General features: G+C 45.6%; 3 protein-coding genes across 5 annotated transcripts in view; 1 reads left to right on the top strand and 2 right to left on the bottom strand.

Moving 5' to 3' along the window:
- Positions 1 to 332: 332 nt before the first annotated feature.
- On the bottom strand, positions 333 to 3,622 carry ckap4 (cytoskeleton associated protein 4). The gene is made up of 2 exons (XM_084701257.1): positions 2,993 to 3,622; positions 333 to 1,988 (listed from the first exon to the last, which is right to left on the bottom strand). Exons 1-2 carry the CDS (start codon positions 3,299 to 3,301, stop codon positions 777 to 779), a joined length of 1,521 nt encoding a protein of 506 aa, XP_084557383.1. The 5' UTR covers positions 3,302 to 3,622; the 3' UTR covers positions 333 to 776.
- A 905-nt stretch (positions 3,623 to 4,527) lies between these two features.
- bltp3b (bridge-like lipid transfer protein family member 3B) overlaps positions 4,528 to 22,829 on the top strand; it is a 35,571-nt gene continuing 17,269 nt past the window's right edge. For all 3 annotated transcript variants that reach the window (XM_084701390.1, XM_084701388.1, XM_084701389.1), the window contains exons 1-6: positions 4,528 to 4,883; positions 17,587 to 17,749; positions 19,121 to 19,159; positions 21,133 to 21,224; positions 21,587 to 21,776; positions 21,992 to 22,132. In XM_084701390.1, the coding sequence (XP_084557516.1) occupies positions 4,840 to 4,883; positions 17,587 to 17,749; positions 19,121 to 19,159; positions 21,133 to 21,224; positions 21,587 to 21,776; positions 21,992 to 22,132 (669 nt within the window). In that variant the 5' untranslated portion in view covers positions 4,528 to 4,839. The remainder of the gene's footprint in view (positions 4,884 to 17,586; positions 17,750 to 19,120; positions 19,160 to 21,132; positions 21,225 to 21,586; positions 21,777 to 21,991; positions 22,133 to 22,829) is intronic.
- On the bottom strand, positions 19,598 to 20,411 carry LOC146276848 (complement C1q-like protein 2). The gene is made up of 3 exons (XM_084701992.1): positions 20,397 to 20,411; positions 20,018 to 20,247; positions 19,598 to 19,982 (listed from the first exon to the last, which is right to left on the bottom strand). The coding sequence occupies exons 1-3, from the start codon at positions 20,409 to 20,411 to the stop codon at positions 19,598 to 19,600; spliced, it is 630 nt and encodes a 209-aa protein (XP_084558118.1).

A 22,829-nucleotide genomic window follows, 5' to 3' on the forward strand; every position in this document is an offset into this window, starting at 1 on the left:
TTCTCCCCTTTGGGACTGTTTTTTCACAATGTATGCTTCATGTTTTGGCTACCTGCAATGTGTGGGGCTATCTCATTGTTATGATCAGTGACCTTTATTTATTTATTTTTTAATTAGGGTGGCAGTATTTTTTTTTGGGGTGGCAGCTGCCACCCCTTAGATCCGCCACTGAATTGTGTACTCTGATCATTCAAGTATGTATCTGACAGATTTTATGTAACAAAATATATATGCAAATATGATATGAAATACATTATAATAGCCCATTTAAGCATCAAGTTCAATAGGTAGCAAGAAAAGTTAAATAAGTGTGGAGCTGTAAAAATCAGTAGTCTGTACAACACTGGTTATACATTTATTTTTTAATTTTGTTACAACAAAACACAATCAGTAAACCAAGACATGTGCTCAGTAAAAGAGCTTATTGCATTTGGGTGTCTGAAACAATCCTGAAATCAGAAACTGAATTGAAAAAAAACAACAGTATATATTTAAAAAAAATACAGTGCACTTTGAATATTGGTTTTGATTCACAGAACAGCAGGTGACACTCCGTTTCCCTATTACCCAATCTACTTTAACCCTACCTGCAAACTACCTCTCTTCTAACTCCACCTCTTAAGATGTCTCAGAAATATGACATCACCATGGGGAGTTTTTGGGGGCTAAAAGTATGCCAACGTAGTTGTACCTCAAGGGAGAGTATACAATTACAAAACCAAGAAGAACCTCAACATCTTATGTTATTACCCCTAGGATGATGTCATACTGCTTATTCACACTTTTGATCTCGCTCCCACTTTCACTTCTTTGTGTTTTGGGACGTTGGACAGCGCTTTTAGAGTGCTTATTGTTTTCTGAAGTTCACCCTGAAGGACAGAAATGGCATTGTCATGCTTCTCCAGTCTAGCTGCCTTCTCCACCAAGCCATCGACGGTGCTCCTCAGATTCTCCAGCTCTTGTGGAGGCTGGGCCGCTAACGCGCTCTTCAGCCCCTCAATCTGCTCAACAACTTCGGAGTCCTTGGCAGCTAGCTCAGTTTGAGAACCGCTAAGGGCAGCCACGTTAGACTGCAGCTCCGCAAGGCTGTTTCTCAGAGCATCCAGTTCCCCCTCCAGGGCCTTTTCCATGGCCTGACTTTGTGCTGCTAGCTTACTGTCGTGGGAGTCCATTTTAGCGAGCAGAGCCTCGACTTTGGAGCTCAGGTCTGATACAGATGCTCCTAGTGACCCAACGGTGTCTTCTGAAGCTCTGAGTCGCCCATCCAGGTCGTCTGACGTTTTCTCTGCCCGGGAAACCTCCGCTTGAAGTTCCTTCTCCAGATTGTGGAGAGCGTCGGTGGCAAGTTCAAGGCCACCTTGCAAGTTCTGAGCTTGGTCAGTCAACGCTTGAACACCGGCTTCCGCCCCCATCAGCGACTCCTTCAACCTTCCAGATGTTTCCAGCACCAGAACTCGCACTGCCTCCACTTCCTGGGACAGTGACCCCACTTCCTGGTTGCGTGTGTGGAGCTCTGCCCCCACAGCAGTGATTTGCTCTCCCAGGGAAATGGCTGAGGCCTCTACGGCTTTTTGGTTGGTGCCGAGGTCAGCGACAGTGTCTACAATGGCGGACAGTTCCTGCTTGATCAGGTTAGGGTCCTCCATGTCACCCAGACGGGCTTTGATGTCAGCCAGCTGGCTCTGCGCCTCACCCTGGGCTTCGGTGAACTCAGCCACACTTGCCGCGATGGAGCGACTCAGCTCCACCAGACGCTCCTCCAAGGTCTTCTCCAGGGAGGAGAAGTCCTGCTCTCGAGCCTCCTTCACCTCCTTGATGCCGTCAGAGAGGTCACGGAGTAGCTCGCTCTGGAGCCTTCCGAGGGCATCCTCCACCCGCCTGGTCTCCGCCTCACCCTTCCTCACCGCCCGGCTTGCCCCCTCTAGCTCGGTCCGGGTGGTGCCCAGCGCAGACTCCAGCCCATCCACAGAGCTCCTCAAAGACTCCACCTGTGAAAATAAGTCAAGGCGGAACCTAAACACGTCAGTACAGATTGGGGCAACTGTTGTACCTCACAGGTGGCTATTGTCTCCATTTCTCAAACGTTTCTTCTACAGTTTTCATATCTATTCCAGTGTTACTACACAAATAAATGGACAAATTGACCAACTCCAAAGACTTCAGTAAACTGTGATACAGTATTTGCTCTAATTATTAATACATGATTATATACACATCGTCTGTCAGTTGAACAACGTTGTCTCAAAATACCTGTGGTTAACAAGCTGTTTTGAGATTTCAGTTGTAAATATGATCCAAAAATAGATCCATGATCCGTTTTGCCATCCATGATTTACTTGAGAACAAACTAAATGGCTGTTGGTACGAAAATGAAAATGCAACTCGGGTGGAAAGAAGTTGGTTGCCTACGGGACGAGCAATGTTAACATGTTAATGGGAGGTGTACATCTTGTTGCGCTATGGTGTACACTACTGTAGGCTACATGTTTTCCACCACAAAAAGGTCAACTTGAACCGGAAAGCGTAAAACCCTATGCGTAAATCTTTGTGTAGTAGCAGGGTGCGTTAAGGCCTTGAGTAAATACAATGATCATAATTATTATGATATGAATGAGTATATGAAGCTAATCTAACAAAGAAAATGGTTAAATTATGACGATCTTTATCTGTTCTACATAAGTTTTAAAAATACACTAAACCGATTTAACGACACATCGCAAATTAATTTGGCTACTTTGTTTATTCAGTGATTAGGCTAATACATTAGGTTTCTTGTGCCAACTCATCGTGTTTTTAGAGGAGGGGGAGGTGGCCGTTTCCCTACCCGTTTCCTCTGAAGGCGACCGTGTCCTAAAGTAATACATTTCAATGTCAATGTATTGTACCCCGTTTAGTTCCACAATCTACAACTACTGTTCATATCTGGTGTTCTTGCCATCATAATCAAATTGAACGGGCGTAATCTATTTGTTTTATTGATTGCGTTACCTACCTGCTGAAGAACATTTTCCATATTACGCGTGAGCTCTGCATTTTTCTTTAAACTCTCCTCGTTTTTGGTGCTGACTTCATGGACTTCTTCTAGTACTTGTTGGAGATAAAAAGCGGCAAAACCTGCAGCAGCAACTAAAACGATATAACACACAACTGCTATAAGTTTGACCCAACTTTCCGACCCTGACCCAAGGGGTGCAGAGCCACTAACCCCATTGCTAGTTTTCTGAATTTTCTTCGCCACGTCATCTTGAATAGATGGGGCAGAATTCTTTTCGCTTGTATTGGGCTTTCTGTTTTTCGTCATGGCTAGAGATGGACCTTCAAGCAGGGAGGTCAACGCTATTATAGCTGCGGTAGAAAAGAGATGCTGATGGTAATGGGTTTACTTTACATTCGGCGTATCAGGGAGCGCTTCGTGTCTCTCCTGGAGGTTGCTTTGCGTTGAGGTATGAGAAGAGGGGGCGTCTCCATGTGGAATAAAAAGTCCTGGGCTGGGCGACTTTAAAATTGGTGGCTTTTGCGCCTTATCCCATTCCTCTGAGTCCAAGTTGACAAAATATTTTGCTACAACGTGTTTTTGAAGACAGGAGGTGTGACAATAATAGTTATTGGCTGTGATAGGATAGTGATGCTCTGCAATAGCCTATCATTTCAGCCATATAACGAAACAAATTCTTGTATTATCATAGTCTACATATTAGATAATATGCTAATGTACATTGCACTAGGCCTAGACCAGAACTCGGTTAAATCAAAGTTTCAGGGTTAGGGGAGGAGAGGGGGTTAGCTCTGGCTTGCTCCTCCCCTTCATACGTGGCAGCGGTTTCCATACAGTCTGCTCAGTGTCCAGTCCTCTTATGAGTTATGTTTAGTAGGACCCTTTACCTAATCATACCTCAATGTCATGACCATAACACTGATTAGGCCTGTATCTCGTCATTAAAACACATTTACAAAACACCAAAGGGCTCCCTGCATATTTTCAATATAAATAATGCCATGCTAATTATTCGCAGCTGCAACATAGCAGTTATTATATATGTTTTTGAAATGAGAGAAAAGTGTTGTCTGCTGGATGTCCTGCCATTTAACGTTCGGGTCTTAAATTGAGTTATTGCATTTATTGCATTACAATATGGTTATCATCCACTAGAGGTCAGAAAAGGACTGATCGACTACTCTAAGGCCATAAAGAAGTTTGCCCCAAGAAGCAGCATTACACTGAATGCAAAATAGAGCCACGTATCATTATACTATTTTGCACTAATTGCGATTAGGATTTCTTTCTTCATAGTTTAATAACAAAATTGGACAACAGACATTCATAGCCATTCGAGCCTTATCTCTCTGGAAAGCCGGGTACCTATTCAAATAAAAGCGTATCGATTATTATTTATTTATTTGTAATAAAACAGTATTTAGCTACAATCTTCATGCCCCCCCCCCCCCCCCCCCCCCCCCCCCCGTATGGCCGTCATCCCAAGCCCGCCTGCAAACTCACTGTCATTGTTGCCCCGCCTTCTAGAAGCAGTGACAGGGGCACGCACAACACACACTACCCGCCTCAGGACAGGTATTGCTGGAGAGGATGGACTTTGGGGCTAGCTTGTCAGCTAGCTAAGTGGATATAATGGCTTATACCCGCTCTTTGGAATGCTAGCTAAGCAAGCTAGATTTCTCTCGGTGGTTTGGAATACACATGTTTAACCTTCCTAATTTCCGTGGGAAGGACGCGAGGACTAGTTGCCTTTGACCACTAAAGATGCACCCCGAAAAACTGTCACTGAAGTAAAAAATTTAACCGCATCCCTTGGAGTAGAAAGCTGAATCATTAATACGGTAATGGCTGGACTAATAAAGAAACAGATCCTGAAGCACCTCTCCAGGTCAGTCTCAATCGATATGTATGTGGCGGAGAAACAAAGGGCAAAACCCATTGAGGTTCCATCTGACAGCCCAGATAATGTTAGCAGCTTGGTATTTAGCTAGCTAGCTAGCTGGCTCATGTTGCTGGCTAGCTAGCACTGTTAGCTCTAGCTAGCTAGCGTGAGGTTTATTGCGAAACCGTCAGTACCAGTCACCTCTACTGTCTAGTCTAGCTTACCAACATGTTAACCCTAACAAGCAGTACATACTCTCAGCTGATCTAGCTCGCTAACAACACTGTGTATGTAGACAACACGTTATCTGGCTAATAATTAATTGTATAAATGGCTAACAGGTCAGTGAGCGAACCTATTCGGCAACCTAAACCTAATCGACACGGCAACATCGCCAATAACTTGGATCTGTCTCGCCTTACAGGATGACACTGACTGCAGTCAGTACAGCGCCGTTCTGCAAGCGAGCAATGTTTGCTCTAGATCAAATCTCGGTCATGTCAAACTGTAGTCACGACTGAAAAGCTAACTATAGCCTGAGCAAGTAACAGACGGTACACAGACTGGCTTATTCCGTTATCCGTTGCCTCTTCCACACCTATATCGGGCACCTGCGACACCAGCCAAGGTCCAAATGTGACTCACTTGTCTCCTAGCTTAATAGTTTACGCACAAGTGTCACTGACTCGGTTATTATCGATTATGTGGTCTAGTTTCAAAATATTTTAGGCTACAGGACAAGGATAACAGGTTGTAGCCGAGATACCAGCCTTTCAACCCACTTGCATTATTTATTGTTCCATTCTGCGCCCAAGGGACCTTCATTAGAATGCTTGCTTATACTTCCTGTTCTAAGTGATAACTTCAGAGCAACAGTTCTTACCCTTCACAGGTGCAGTGGTACCCTTAAACTGATAAGTGAAGACTAACCTATTTATACCCTGTACTTTGAAAGATTATTGACTAAGCGTGACAGGCTATGCAATTGTTTTAACATTGTACCTCATATGACAGGTTAAACTCCACTTCCTTAGCTACAGGGATACAGCTTTTGGTAGACAGTGCCTTCTGTGCAGTTTAACTGGTTCATACTTCATTAGGGTCTGTCTGTCTATCATAGCCTTTTCAAGCATAACAAGCCCCATTATAAAAGGCTATTGTTGAAAACCTATTGGCTATGGATGATTTATTTTCATGTTCATAAATAATCCCCAAGCCACATTTTGTATTGTCCACTGCACCTAGCCCAAGGGTTGAATTTGTCCTACAGCGAAAGTGTGTGAACGTCTCTAAACTGTGTGTGTGTGTGTGTGTTTGTTTGCGCAAACTTGCGAGTATGCAAGCCTACAATTAGCATCAATTGAGACTCAGTAGAAAGCAATGATGTCATCACTCAGTCCCCAGGGCTGTCACGTGACCTCAACTGTCCTGTTGTGATTGGTCAAGCTGTGGTGCCATGTTGTGTGTGTCAACACATTCTGAGTACTGTAAACACACACACACACACACACACAATCCTTAAGGTAGTGTACCCCATTCTCTTGATACTATAAAAAAAAATCCGGTCTTTGACGTGTGTGTGTGTGTGCGGTAGCTGGAGGTGTTTTCAGCAGCAGTGTTTGTGTGAATGATGCCAGTCTCAGGTGGCCCCCAGGGGTGAGTTGATAAGGCGTTGACTCTCCCTATTACATACAGGCTCAGGTATCGACAGAACCTAGTACCATGGCAGACACGGCAGTGTCTGGTTACACACACACACACACACACACACAGACTTGTATTCGATACATAACACACCCACGCTTAACACACATCCAGTAGGCTGTCGTCAAACCCTCCCTTGACTCAAATAGGCGACCCACTTAGGGAAGTAGAGATCGAATCAGCTTCCCTGGCCTTTTGCAAACACACACACACACAAACACATACAGAATGACTGGAAACAGCTAATTATGTACTTCCTCTGTGTTTAGTGTTAGCTACCTCTCATGAAAACTCCTAAAGTCTGCTTCTCTAGTGGTTGTTTTCAAGCTCTCTCTCAGACAGTCTAAAGCCATCCTTTGATCACCCTCCAAACATTTAACAGCCACACCCCACAAGATGTCTGTGGACATTTAAGCTTGTGCTCAGTGTCCTGTGCTTGAGAAGTACCCTGCTTTTCGTATTTTGGGTTAAACTGATCTGGGTGGCAGAGGACCAGTGTCAACCTACAGAGTTAGAACTGTGTGGAAGACAAATATCCTCTTTTGCTGCATTTGGCAACAGGCGACCCAAAACTGTCCCCCCAGCAATAATGAGAAATGATTTTGATAATCCAATTTGGTCCAGTCCGGCAAGGGCGTAGAATTTGTCAGGATGCTAGGTAAATATACAAACCAAAGCCACGGAAATACTCAAACTTTCCCTACCAAAAATTGCAGCGTTGACTTGGATTTAACTATTGTCTCTATCAAAGATTAAATCAAACCTACAGCCATGGCCAAAAGTATTGGGAGCGACATACATTTTTGTTTGCAAAGCTTACTGGGCCTTGGCATGAAATGACTGCTAACATAATTTCAGTAAGTCATATCATCAGAACAGGGGAAAGTGTGAACTGCTTCTAGCCAGGTGAAATCACTCTCATATTCTGATTGGATAAAAAAAAAGATTGACTGCTGTAAAAGAGGGGACTATTTGCGTATATAACATTTTCGCCCCCAAAAAGCTTTAAATAAGCTTTAAATAAGTGAAATGGACCATATTGTGATTCCTGTATACTTTAGAAAAATGCGAAAACATTTTCCTCAAATACTGAACCAGCAAACTTTGCAAAACACATTTGTCATTGCCAAAACTTATGGCCACGACTGTACACCCTAACACACAGGCATTGGAGGAATGAAGCCAGGTAGGATGAATGCATGGTTGTCTTTCCATTCTTCTTTGTATGCTCTATTTTGACTCATTTCCTCTTTAGACCTTTTTCATAGTAAAATTGTTCTCTTCCTATCTAGCTTAAAGGTAGTGTGTAGCATCTAGCTAACTTCACTCTACCCACAATGTAATAGCGTACCACCAGCATGCAAGCAATGCAGCAGTTGCCTAAGCAGACACAACAAGACACACAGTAACAGTCTGTCCAGTGGCATTTATTTTATCAATCCATTTCTTAAATTAACCATAGATTATGTTCTGGCCCACCATCTAATGGCTTAGAAAGAAGTGGGCCCATATTTACTTGCCGACCCCTGCACTACTGAGTCCGGTGGTTCTCTAGACAGACTGGATCAACTCCGTTTGACCGTGGTCTCCGTGTGAGTGTGATCGGGGGACTCATCATGGACGGAGCGGTCAACATCTGCTCGTGTGATAACTGACCGGGATTCCGATTTGAATATCGACTCCTGGTGTGGCCTCTCATGATGTTCAGTACCAGTGATACCGTTTCATAGTCTAGTCAAAGGATGCTCCTGGGACAATTTAAAGGAGCCCAATGTGGTGATGTGGTGTATTTATTTGGATGGCGTGTGTGTGTGTGCGTCTGTGTTTCCTGTGAGCATGAGAACACACACTTTTGTGTGTGTGTGTGTGTGTGTGTCTGAAGGGGGGGTATGAGTGTTTGTCTGCCTGCGTATTGTGACATTGGGCTTTTCCCAGGTCTCAGTGTCCTCTACTTGTGTAAGTGGCGCCCTGTACCCCCCCTCTCTGCCTAACCTTTTCGCTATCCCCACAGAGGCATAAATGTGACATTGCCCTCGGGCACACTGTGCCAACACAAGCCCATTTGACTTAGATGGGTCGGCTATTTGTTGCAGGATAAAAGAAGTGCGTGCGTGCGTGTGTGTGTGTGTCTTGTATTGAGTGTTTGTGTGACATCCATTTGTCATGGAAGCGAGGGGATTCTTTTGGACTTTGTTCATTTGAGATGGTGTCGAGCAGCAAGGCTTGTTTGTTGCCCGTGTGTATGCTAGCACTGTGTGTTGTCAACTCCAGACAGGCGTAGTGTAGCAAACCAGGGGAGTCAGACCAGCCAATCCGCCACCAAAGGCGGGTACATAGACTTCAATTAGGGGAGGTGATAGGAGTCTATCTGCCTGTCGAAATGCTACAGCCACTTGACACACGGACGGGAAGAAACCTGAGTTAAAGTTTGTCCCACTACCCTTACCCTGAAATCTATTAGTAAAAGAACAATTTATTTTAACGCCAAGTGTCTGAGTCCTATTTTATTGTGTATCGGGCCTTCAAGTCCCCTGGGTTGCTACAGTAGATAATCAGTGGCCGGGCTTAGTCATTTAGGTATGGATTTAGGGAGCCCTTGGCCAAGAGAATGCAGGTGTGTCTGCATTTGTTTGTGTGCAATGTTAGGGTCTCTGGTTGTCCCATACGTTTGTACTGCGGGTGTTTCATTTGTGTGTTAGTTTAATTGTTCTCATTTGAAATTGTGTAGCTTTTCCATGTTGAACCAACACGATTTTCCTGCATTTTTCAAGTAGGCCGATAGTCTCTAGATTATGAAATGTGTGTAAGAAAGTGGTTAGTCATTTTGATTTGATGTGATTATTCTAGAGCGTTCTCCCGGAAGATTTCACACTGTAGCCCAGTCATCTAATTGAGAGCCACTGGCTTCCCTCAATCTTGCTTCCTCAATCCCTGGATGTAAACCAATGAGCTTCACTTGAGTTCACTAACCTGCTTGATGATATTTGATCACAAACTCACTAAGTCCTATTAGAAGCGCCTTCTGCTGGAATCAATTTATCTATCCAGCCAGAATTCCAGTGACCGTTAGTGTACTACTTTTCTATGTTTTGATGTTCTAACTAGATCTAATTTGGGACTTCTTGACTAAAGTGGTTGTCTAAATAGGTAGACTAATTTGGGCATCAAATCAAGGATTTTTGTAACTTTGGCTCATAGTGAAAATGCCACTGCACCACAAAGTCAACTTCTTTGATAAACATGGCGGTGACCAGACTCCACCTACTGTATAACACATGTTCTATCCAACTTTGTTATACTTTAGACTCTCATGTTTACTAAATGACGCTTAAATGCGACACGGCCACTGTAACTGCTGACTCATCAGCTTGTCTCCTCTATGACCTGAGACAAACGTGTCCTTCCTTCCAACTGCTGCCGGGGCACAGTCAGGAGTGTTTTAAGGTCCGGGCTGTCTCTGTCTCCTCCTTGTACTGAGGGAGAAAAAAAAAGAACCTTCTTTCCAGAAAGCACATTCTTGCTGTCCCACTTTGGAATGCTCTAATAGCACTCTTTCCCCCCACAAAGCCTTTGCTTTCTCTCTCTCCCTCCCTCCTTCTTTCTCTCTCTTTTCGTCTTTCTTTCTGTCGCTCTTTCTATCTCTTCATTCCTCCTCCCTCTCTCTCTCTCTCTCTCTGTCTCTGTCTCTGTCTCTGTCTCTGTCTCTGTCTCTGTCTCTGTCTCTCTCTGTCTCTGTCTCTGTCTCTGTCTGTCTCTCTCTCTCACCCCCTCACCCCATGGATCACTCTCTTGTTGTTGTTGTCGTTTGCCCCGTGAGTATCTGACTGGGATTTCAGAGCGGATCACATCAGAGCAGGGACATTGTGTTGTTTCTGTGAGGTCTCTGTCTCTACCTCTCTCTCTTTCCCTCTGTCTCTCTCTCCCATTCTCTCTGTCTGTCTGTCTCTTTCTCTCTGTCTCTCTCTCTCTCTCTCTCTCTCTTTCCCATTCCCTGTCTTTCTCTACCTCTACCTCTCTCTCTCTACGTCTCTCTCTTTCTCTCTGCCTGTCTCTTTCTCTGTGTCTCTGACTTGCCAGCTACCATATGAGGTCACCATTGTAGTGGAGTGGGTTTGTCCAGGCAAGTTATTTGTCATGGCAAAGTCACAAGAAGAAAAGAGAGGGAGGGAAGGATGGAGAAGGGGAGACAGACAGACAGAAAGACAGAAAGACAGAGAGGGAGACAGACAGAAAGACAGACAGAGAGAGAGAGAGGGGGAGAGATATAGACAGAGAGAGGGAGAGAGAGGGAGAGAGACAGACAGACAGAGGCAGACAGACAGACAGACAGACAGAGAGAGGGAGAGAGACAGACAGAGACAGACAGACGGGGGAACGGGAGAGAGACAGTTGGGGGAGGGGAGACAGACAGACAGGCATGCAGACGGGGGAGAGGGCGAGCGAAAGAGGGGAGCTGTATCTGGAGAAGTTGACATTCGATCAGATGGTGAGCTAGCTTGGAAATAATGAATATTTAACCGAGCGCCGGACGACAAGATGTGCCTCTCAGCGCACACTCTCCAAACCACATTTCGGCCTCACCGACTGTGTTTGCTTGCGCAGTGTAGAATTTACCCTGACGTCTGCTGTGTGAGCGTGTGCTTATGCATGTGTATACCGGGGTGTGTGTGTGCGTGCGCGTGTGTGTGTGTGCACCTTTGTGTGTGTTTGTCTTGTACGTTCCCACTGGCCCTCTGCTCCGCATGCTGGGATGAAAGTCTTTGACTTCTGCCACCTCTGAATAATTAACAATGAGAGAGAGAAAGGTGGATGGAGAGAGACACAGGAAATGCATAGAGAGAGACAGACACATACATACATAGAGAGACACACACAGAGAGAAAGAGAGATGCTGAGAGAGACATGAATGCTCAGAGTGCTACAGAGACACTCCATATGCCAGTAGAGAAATGCTTGGAGAGAGGTGAGAGGAACCGAGACAGTGACCGTTGCAAAGAGGAAGATGCAGAAACAGAAACAGATCCTGAGAGAAACCTACAGAGACGGATAGAGAGCCATAGAGAGAGATGGTGAGAAGAAAGGATGAGTGAGAAGGTAATGAATAACAATGAGCCTTTTATCCCTAAGCTTGTCACCTCCAGGTTAGCAGGTCATAAAGCCTGGTTCTCTCCAGGTTAGCAGGTCATCATGCCTGGTTCTCTCCAGGTTAGCAGGTCATCAAGCCTGGTCTTGTTCTCTCCAGGTTAGCAGGTCATCAAGTCTGGTTCTCTCCAGGTTAGCAGGTCATCAAGCCTGGTCTTGTTCTCTCCAGGTTAGCTGGTCATCAAGCCTGGTCTTGTTCTCTCCAGGTTAGCTGGTCATCAAGCCTGGTCTTGTTCTCTCCAGCGGCCTCATGTTTAAACGTTGCATACGCACAAAAAGCTTGCGTACGCTGGTTTTCACGCACACTTTGTGATGTATAAAGATTTACTTGACGTGAGAATGTGCAGGCCGTCACGGAAACTTTTGGGCAGACGTGAAAATGTGCGGACCGTCCGCAAAGTCTTGTCTGGCTCTGTAACATGGCGAATTTTAACTGAAAAGTGCCAAAACTCAACAAACATTACAAAATAAAGTTTCCACTAGTACGTTTATGACATTGACTATTCAAAAAACAAAAATAAAAGTTTGATCATTAATGTGGATGATCACATCAAAATGCCAAAACGGGAAATGCTATATAGCCTTCTGTTTATACCGCCACCACTTAGTAACTTCTGTTAAACTTGAGGCTGTCAAACGAACGGCAAAATCACTCAGGAAATGCATGTAACGCTATAGCTGCCATGCTGCGCCAGCACTCGTTTCTTCATTTACATTTTTATATCGGACCATTTCTTCTTAAGTTCTGCCATGGTCCAGTTCTCTGAACCCACAGCATTTACGGCCCTATTATAATAATGATAATTGTATTTGTAATGCACTTAACATTTAGCTAAATCTCAAAGTGCTGCAGGTTAAAAACAAGAAAGGTCGCAAATAGTGACAGTTTTCCACTCTGCCGACTTTCTTTTGTCGCTAATACCTGATGACAGGCTGCCAAACAGGAAATTTTCTCGCCTCCACCTCTGTTGTCAGAACCTCAATCTCACAGTCACCGTATTTCTTCTAATAAACTGCGGGGTTTAAAATTCATTTTTGGTGCGGCGTTTCTTCGAGGGCGGCGTTTATTCGAAGAATGACGGTAATTCAGACAAAGAAATGACCTCAGGAGCGCATTTATAGTCCATCTGCATATTAATTTATGGGGGAAGGCAAGGCGGGGTCAGTGGCTAGTTCACGTGCGGTCAATCTCACGTTAATTGTGATTTATAAAGGAAAGGTGCGCAGGACCTGGCGTACGACCTGTTTTATACATGTGAATATTTCTGTGCGTAGGTACTTTTCGAGTTTTGGCCGTACGCCATCTTCTGGTATGAAAGCTGCGCAATCCTTTATACATGAGGCCCCAGGTTAGCAGGTCATCAAGCCTGGTTCTCTCCAGGTTAGCAGGTCATCAAGCCTGGTTCTCTCCAGGTTAGCAGGTCATCAAGCCTGGTTCTCTCCAGGTTAGCAGGTCATCAAGCCTGGTTCTCTTCAGGTTAGCAGGTCATCAAGCCTGGTTCTCTCCAGGTTAGCGGGTCATCAAGCCTGGTTCTCTCCAGGTTAGCGGGTCATCAAGCCTGGTTCTCTCCAGGTTAGCGGGTCATCAAGCCTGGTTCTCTCCAGGTTAGGAGGTCATCAAGCCTGGTTCTCTCCAGGTTAGGAGGTCATCAAGCCTGGTTCTCTCCAGGTTAGCAGGTCATCAAGCCTGGTTCTCTCCAGGTTAGCGGGTCATCAAGCCTGGTTCTCCCCAGGTTAGCAGGTCATCATCCCTGGGCTTGTCGTCTCCAGGTTAGCAGCAGCGGCATGATTTGTCTATGCAGCTCGTTGATGTTATTTAAGGCCTGTCTATCCAGTTGAGCCCTGAACATTGATTTGATTTTGAAACTGGATGTGTCTGCATCTCAGATAAGCAAAATAAAGAGATTACCGCGGTGCCCTCATGGCAGGTTGCGTGTGTGCGCCTGTGTTTGTCTAAGTAGTGGCTCCGTCTCTTTTCAAACCACAGGAGTTACAGGGGGGCAAGAGGGAGCCAAATGCAGGCTGGGTATGATGGATTGATTATGCATTTTCCGGTGTGTAGCCGTCTGCTTTACACAGACACACAGACACACACACTGTAATAGTATAGCATAAGCCTGTGCAACCGAATTACGTGACTACATATAGGATCTGCGTCGTCCAGTGAGCAGTGAACTACCTGGAATACCCTCTGGTATGTAGATAGAGGCTATTCTGCTAACTATTAACTAAATAAGAACAGGGGTTATGGACACTGATCTTTGAGCTGGAGTTTTGGTGATGACATACTTAGATACAGAGTGGACATGTATACACAGACACACACGCACACGCACCCTTACCGGTAAGCCATGATGTAAATTCATCGATAGTCAAACACACACCCCTCTCCTGTAGTAAATTGACGAATTGGGAAAACTTAGGGTGAACATCGCATTGAATATAGAAGTACATGGACACGCACGCACCCTGCCGTGTCACATCTGCAACCCTCACTCATGTCCTGCATGGTTCCCTCAGACGACAATAACAGGAACATTCAACAGAAACATATCATTTAGGAGACCAAGGCCCGGCCTCTCTCTACGTTTCCTTCTGTCTCAGCCCTCTATCCTGCCGCCTACTTTTTTCATTAGGATTCCTCCGTAAGGAGGAAACCTATTGTTATTGGTGGTTTTATTATTTGTAATTCTTGTACCATGGGAGTCAATGGCAGCCCCTAGACCCCATCGACAACTTTTTGTGAAATTTGGCACACTCATTAAGGACAGTTTCTTCTATACCTACACCAAGTTTCATGTCTCCCATTAGACCACTCTAGCGCCACCAATGGGTCAAAGTTGGACTTGTGTTTACACACGCAACTTTTGAACCGTATGACTAATTTTCAAAAATGAGGTACCATTGGATTCCCTGGATCAAGCCGAGTTCAACGCACACCATGGCGTTAATTTCCGGTTATATAGATTTCCCGCCATTTCCGGTTTTATCAAAAACCTTTGAAAGCTTACTCCTCCTACAATTTTTGTCATATATTCTTCAAAATCACCAGAGATGATCTTCAAACCAAGCCTCACAAAAGTTATCAAAGGAATTTTGATCCTCATAACCGTCTGTCCGGTACAGCCAATCAAATTCATCAGAAAAGCCGCCAAACAGGATGTGAAGTCATGTCTCAGCAAATCTTTGAGATATCAACACTAAACTTGGTAAATCGGAGGAAGACACTACAACATATTACCATGTGCAAAGGCAAATTCATATCTCTAAAAATGATTGATATAAATCAAATTGAACTTATCGCTAACGCTAAAATAATGCTTTGCACATCAGCCAGTCAAAAACTGATACTCTGATTCAATCACAAGTTCATATGAAGACTCTTGAGAATGTTCATAACACAAATCTGTGAAAAAGTTGACTGTAAGATGAAAGGTCGATTTTTGGTGAATATTTGAAACATGCTTGCTTGGCTAATTTCTAGGCAAATTTCCAATGAATGTCTCCCCTGCTCCTCCCCGCGCGTGCTCCAAAATCTCACACACACTCAGCCTTCCCTTGACACACGCGCGGCCAAGACGCACACGCAACATTTCAGGAGAGTGTGGGCTGACCAAGCCCCCACTCATTCCTTGGTCTTTAGCAAAGGCCCATGTGGCTCTTGATGGTATTGCATTTCCGATTTTGTATGCAATGGTAAAAAGGTCTCAAATCCTGAAACATTGATAGTATAGACCAAGAGTAAATACCACACCTCAAATGGCCCACCATTACCCATAGGTGGCGCTATAGGCCACGCCCAAAAGCACAAAGATACAAGGCTTTCTGGAATGGATAGGTTCACCAAGCCCCCTCCCTTCACGTATTGGCTTGAAAAAAGGCCCATGTGGATCTTGATGGTATTGCATTTCCGATTTTGTATGCAATGGTAAAAAGGTCTCAAAATCCTGAAACATAGATAGTATAGGCAAAGAAACAGTTTAACAAAAAGCCCATGTGGATCTTGTTGGTATTGCTTTTCCGATTTTGTATACAATGGTAAAAAGTTATAAAAATCCTGAAACATTGATAGTATAGACCAAGAGTAACTACCACACCACAAATGGCCCACTATTACCCATAGGTCTTCCCTTGACACACGCGCGGGCTTGGCAAGACGCACACGCAACATTTCAGGAGAGTGTGGGCTTACCAAGCCCCCACTCATTCCTTGGTCTTTTGCAAAGGCCTTGTGGATCTTGATGGTATTGCATTTCAGATTTTGTTTGCCATGGTAAAAAGTTCTCCAAATCCTGAAACATTGATAGTAAAGGCCAACAGTAACAACAACACTTTAACAAAAGCCCATGTGGATATTGTTGGTATATTTTTCCGATTTTGTATGCAATGGTAAAAAGTTAAAAACATCCTGAAACATTGATAGTATAGGCCAAGAGTAACTACCACACCACAAATGGCCCACCATTACCAATAGGTGTCGCTACAGGCCACGCCTTAAAGCACAAAGCACTTCACTTCTTGTGAAGATTAAAGCACTTCACTTCTTGGCTTGAAATAAAGGCCCTTGTGGATCTTGATGTTATTGCATTTCAGATTTGGTATCCCATTGGAAATTCTGCAGCATTGATTTTTCTATACAGTTACAATTTGTCAAGAATATACATTTTTCAATGGTTCGCAATGCTTTACATGTAAGCCAGTCAAACAAGTTCATATGAAGACTCTTGAGAATGTTTAGTACACAAATCTGAGAAAAAGTTGACTCTAAGATGAAAGGTCGATTTTTGGTGAATCTTTGAAACATGCATGCTTGGCTAATTTCTAGGGAAATTTACAATGAAATGTGTCCCCTGCTCCTCCCCGCGCATGCTCCAAATTCTCACACACTCATTCTTCCCTTGACACGCGCGGCAAGACATACACGCAACATATCAGGACTGTGCGGGCTGACCAAGCCCCAACTCATTCCTTGAATATCAGCATAGGCCCTTGAGGACCTTGGTGTCATTGCATTTCCTACTTTGTATGCAATAGTAAAAAGGTCTCCAAATCCTGACACATTGACAGTACAGGCCAAGAGTAACTACCACACTTTACCCAAAGCCCATGTGGATCCTGTTGGTATTGCATTTTCGATTTTATATGCAGTGGTAAAAAGTTTTTAAAATCCTGAAACATTAATAGTATAGGCCAAGAGTAACTACCACACCACAAATGGCCCACCATTACCCATAGGTGGCGCTACAGGCCACGCCTTAATGCATAAAGATACAAGGCTTTCTGGAATGGATAAGCTCACCAAGCCCCCTTCCTTCACTTACTGGCTTGAAATAAAGGCCCTTGTGGATCTTGATGGTATTGCATTTCAGATTTGGTATGCCATTGGTAATTCTGCAGCATACATTCTTCTATACAGTTACAATTTGTCAAGAATAAACATTGTTCAATGGTTTGCAGTGTTTGGAGGAATCCGCCATTACTGCTTGCAGTTATATTTTTTTTTTCTTTTTTCAAACACGTTGCCATTTGTTCTCGTCCCACCCTTTTCTCTCCCTCACTTTGGCTGCGATGACTTGGTGAGTTGTTCTGATGGTGTGTGGGTGTGCGCTGTGTTTTGGTGACTTCTCCACGGCCTTCACTCCGGTTCACTCGGTGCGGCCTCAAAGCGGTTATCCAGCCCCAACAGCCCCCCTTCTCCTTCCGTCTTCCACCCGGTGACTTTCACAGCAAGAACCGCAGGACCATAAATGAACAAAAAGAGATAAATCTCCCCTTTCTCTCTCTCTCTCTCCGTCCGTCCCACCCCCTTCTACCCCCTCCCCTTCTCCCTCTCTCCCCCCCCCCCCCCCACTTCTCCATGCAGGTTTGCCAAGAACCTGTCCCCAGACAAGATCAACCTGAGCACGCTGAAAGGCGAAGGCCAGCTCACCAACCTGGAGCTGGATGAGGAGGTCCTGCAGAGCCTGCTGGACCTGCCCACTTGGCTCGCCATCAACAGGGTGGAGTGCAACAAGGCCGCCATCCGGGTAACATGTGCAGGCACACACACACACACACAGTCTCGTGCACAGACACACCCGCATTATTGGATTGAAAATTGGTGATATGATGACATTCTTTTTGTAGCGGATGTCCTGAAATTCAGCAGTCTAGCAAGGATTTAAAACTTTATTTACAAATGTGATCCCATTTTTGGAAGGTCATTTTAGGACCGCTGTTCTCCCTGAGTCTGCACATTCAGTGCCTCCCCCTGTTTGATGTGCCCAATGTTGGCTTTTTGTATTTTTTTTCGGCTGTCTTGCATCTATGTCTTGCATCAAAACCAATTTGATTCATCAGGCTATGCTAAATGAACGACCACACCCTTCTCTTCAAAGCCCTATCTGGCTAACATGCACACACACACACACACACGACCAACTGCACCAGCATTGCACAACACACAATTCCAGAGCACAACAGCGTTGAGTCACTGCAACACACCGCAATCGAGGCTGTTCTATAGAGTGAAAGGATGTGTGTGTGTGCGAGCCGGATAGGGCTCTGAAGAGCTTGTTCATTTAGCGTAGCCAAACAAATGAAATGTTAAGTGACTGGGGGTCCTTGTTGCTCAGGCGTACAGCGCTGGCCGCATCGTCCTTTTCTGTCCATTTTACCCAACGCTGACGGCCCTGAATAAGCCTCACTCTTTGTCTTCTCTGACTTCCACCCCTCCCTCTACTCTCTCTCTCTCTTTCACACTGTCTCTTTCTACATTTGAAGTTGTATATCGTAATGCACCACGTTGACAGTCATGTGGACTTCCTGTCAAATATTTCCCCATGAATGGAACTATTCAGCCTTGACTAATTCCATGAGCTCCCCAAATCGCAGTGTTCAAGTTTCCGGATTTCTTCTCGAAGCGGAGAACCCCCCCCCCCCCCCCCACTAAACATCCCTAAATCTGTCATTGGTTTTGAGTGCGGGCTGTTTAATTGGACATGGACATGAGTAAGAGGCTCTCAGAACAGGATTAATAGACTTTGGAGTTGAGGTGAATGAAGTGGCTCAGCCCGCTGGGAGTGGACGTGTTTCATTCCTCTGAGGTTCTACCCTGGCTCCCTTGGAGTACCTGCTATTCTGAGTTGATTTAATGCGTGCCCACTTGGTTTGGCTACGCAATACTTGGATTGGAATACCTTACTCTGGACTCATTGGAATAATAATCCCCTGTTAAGCAATTTATTCATGTAAAAAAAACTTACAAATAAAGATTTATTGGAGAGAAAACAAGACTTCCCCTGTTCTCATGTTTGACTGTGTGGGGGCATAACAGGGCTGTGTTGGGCCCAGTTGAGATTGTCTGAGATGGACGTAGTCATGGCTAACCCAAATATATATATTTTTATTTTGAACAGATTCCATGGACCAAGCTGAAGACTCACCCCATTTCTCTGGTAAGCATTTGTTTGTAAACCATTCTAATGCTACGTTCTTGATTAAATCGTAAAGACATCTTCAGTGCGTCTTCTTTAAAAGGGATCGCTTGTGTAAATCCTACTTCACAAATAACTACCACAAATTACAAGTTATGGCTAAACCATGGCTTGGGGAATAAGATGTGATGGGTACATGCTGTTCAAAAAGCATGGACTAGCTGGAGTTTTAATGTCTTTACTAACAAATCTGGGAGTACATATAGCACAATAGTAAGAGGTGATTCAGGTTTGATCAGTGAAAGCCCGTGAGCAATAGATAATCTAAGATAACATTCAGTGACGGAAACAAGGCTCTAACAGTACTCTACTTAAGGCCTAACTTTACGAGCGCAAACATGCAAGTGATCCTCGAGATGCAATGTTCGCCGAGTCAGTTACTCTTTTGAATGTGCCTCATTACAAGGTGAACAAAAGGAACCCGCTGAAGGTGTTATAGTGGTTGGCGTCATCATAGACCACCCTTCTCGCCCAAAGCCTGACATAAACGCTGTCCCCGACTTCCAGCTGCACCACGACTGCGTTGCTAGCACTGTCGTGGACGTCCGGCTGATCCGTGTCCCAAGTAGACACCAACAGCTCGTTGTTCTTCATTAAAGACAAAATGGAGTTTGAGTTGCCGCCGTTGTTGTTGTACATGGTGTAGCGCAAGTAGTACATCCCTCTGACCATGGCTGTGAACGAGCCTGTGGCAGGGTTGTAGCAGTTACCCGAGTTGGAGAAGACCTTCTCGTACTTCAGGACGCTGTTCTGGTCAAATGGGCCGGTGTTCCCATAGCCGGACGTTCTGAGGGATACTCTGGCCCTAGAGAATGCTATGCCTCGGAGAATGCTACTCTGGACCGTTCCAGAACTTCTTTCAACGTTGTCAGCTGCTGCTCCTGAGCTTGGTTGACGCGGACCAACTCTTCGACCTGGCTCACCATTGTTAGTAGCTTGGCTTCCACGGTTCCCAGTCTCTCCTTCATGGCTCCCTGTTCGCTGAGGACCTTGCAGGCTTCAGGCTGACAGGGACGATCGCCCCGGGCCCCTTGGTTCACTTCTTCACCCTGGGAAACCGGCGCAGAAGCCACAGCACAGAGACAACAGCACCAGTACTACACTTCCCATCATTTTTCTAGACTCTTCTTCAGAAGACCTTTGGCAGTATTTGTATTCTTTTCCTGTTGTCCTGCCTTTTTATACTGTCTTCGCATGCCTGGTGGTGCGTCATTTCTTTTGTCCGTAACATTGTATTGTGTGGAAATGTAGTTCATGTAGATCATAAATCATAAAACCCACTATACAACAGTTCAGGGACACAGTAGAGTTTTATGTCTAATAATGCCCCTGGGTTGAATTGCAAAGGATAAAATGGATAGATAAAAGATCATACAAAATTGCTTACAGGAAAAGCAAAGATTTATTTAGAAAGATTTATTGCAGTTTTGCTATTCATTTAGCTGCACCCATTCTTCTGTCTCGAGTTTGCTGTTGTCAGCAGATTTGAAGCAAACTGATTGAGGGTGTTGACACTGCTGTGGACTATTTCAAAGGAGCATCAATCCCCTGGGCATGGACGAACAACTTTCAAGTTACTCCCTCAAGTTAAATTGTCAATAAAAACAGGACTAAGATTTCCAACGTCCCTGTACTTGTACCAGTTACAAATTTACAAAATAAATAATTTTCCGAAAGCCAAATGTTAGAATTTACTAAAAGAAGGATCAATCTTTTTCCAAAAACATCCTGTCCTCAAGTCTTGCTGAGCCCCAGTAGATCTGTATGGAAGAACAGTATCCAGTAGGATTAACGCAAACGATCCACTTAAATCGGATTCTGTGCGAGTGTTTGTTAGCATGTTAGCAAGAAGTCGATGACATGCAGCAGAGACCTGGCAACCTGCAGCGTGTTCGCGAAGTGTGTTTTATTCCTGTCATGGGTCTGTTTCTCAGACTCTGGACAAGGTGGTGATGGAGATGAGCACCTGCGACGAGCCCCGCCCCCCCAACGGCCCATCTCCAATAGCAACGGCCTCAGGGCAAAGGTGGGTGCTGACTCTCCCAACCTGAAGCAGAGTGCCGGTTCAGAGCGGACCTTATCTGTCGGACCTTATCTGTCGGAGCAAACACCCGCTTGTTTGTTAATGGCCCCTGATTCGTTCATGGCTGGGATTTTGGCCTCCCAATCTCACGTTCTCTCCTTCTACTTTCTCTCCTCTCTCTACCACCCCCCTCCACCCACCCCCACCCTACTCTCTCTCTCCCCCTCTCAAACCCCCACCCTACTCTCTCTCTCCCCCTCTCAAACCCCCACCCTACTCTCTCTCTCCCCCTCCCAAACCCCCACCCTACTCTCTCCCCCCCTCCTAACCCCCCCGCTCTCCTGCTCTCCCTCTCCCCATCTCAGTGAGTATGGCTTTGCAGAGAAGGTGGTGGAGGGGATGTCCCTGTCCATAAACTCCATCGTGATCCGGATCAGCGCCAAGGCCTTCAACGCCTCCTTCGAGCTCTCCCAGCTACAGGTCTACAGCGTCAACACCAGCTGGAGCGCCAGCGACCTGAAGTTCACCCGCATCCAGGACCCCCAGAGAGGAGAGGTACACACACACACACACACACTTAAATTTACACTTGCACGCACGCACACTCACTCACACACACACACACACACACACACGTAGCTTGAGCTTCACCGGCGGGGCGGTGGGCGAGCGAATGCACAAAGTGTAAACGTCCACACGCAGACCGGAGAAGTGCAGTCCCGGCTGGCCGTGACCGACTGACGCCTCGAGTGTTTGCGTGTGGCCGCCAGATCCTGACCTTCAAGGAGATCAGCTGGCAGATGATCCGCATCGAGGCCGACGCCATCCAGAGCGGGGAGCACGAGGTGCTCAGCGCCCCCATACGCCTCATCACCAACCAGTCCAAGATCAGGGTCACCCTGAAGAGACGGGTGAGACGCACGCACGCACACACCCAGCGCACGCACACACACCCAGCGCACGTGCCCACGCACACCCAGCACACGTGCACGCACGCACCCAACACGTATACACACACACACACACATCGTGCCGCGCACCAAATACACGTGCACACACGCGTGCACACGCCCACACGAAACACGATGCGTGTGTGTGGGCCAACGGCTTGGAGAGACGTCCCTCGTAAACAAGGATCAGTATCTGCCATACACACACCAGCAGGCCTCGAGGAGCGTGTGTTGGAACAAAGGATTACTGTGTGTGTGTGTGTGTGCGTGCCAGCTGTGCGTGCGCGGCTCTGCTTGCATGTGGGTGTGAAAACGTACAAAGGGTACGAAGAATCTGAATCTGGCCCTGTGTGTCCAACACGGACACACACACTCCCTTCTCACCCGTATAATCAGAGATGCACTTGAGCAAACACCATTATGCTGCCCCCCCCCCAATTGACGTCAAACACGTTCATTCATGTGCAGATGAGTTTCCCGACAACGTGCGTGTGTCATTGCGTGAAGGCCTATCATTTGTAACACTGTGTGTGTGTGTGTACGCGCAGTCTGTGGCATTACCAGAAAGGTGACTTAACAAGGCGTGTGTGTGTGTGCCTCCTGTGTGTGTGTGTGTGTGCTTCTGTGTGTGTGTGTGTGCGTGTGTCATTGCGTGAAG

Source organism: Hypomesus nipponensis, chromosome 7, assembly GCF_054491055.1.
Source record: "Hypomesus nipponensis isolate SF chromosome 7, ASM5449105v1, whole genome shotgun sequence".
Taxonomy (NCBI): Eukaryota; Metazoa; Chordata; class Actinopteri; order Osmeriformes; family Osmeridae; genus Hypomesus; species Hypomesus nipponensis.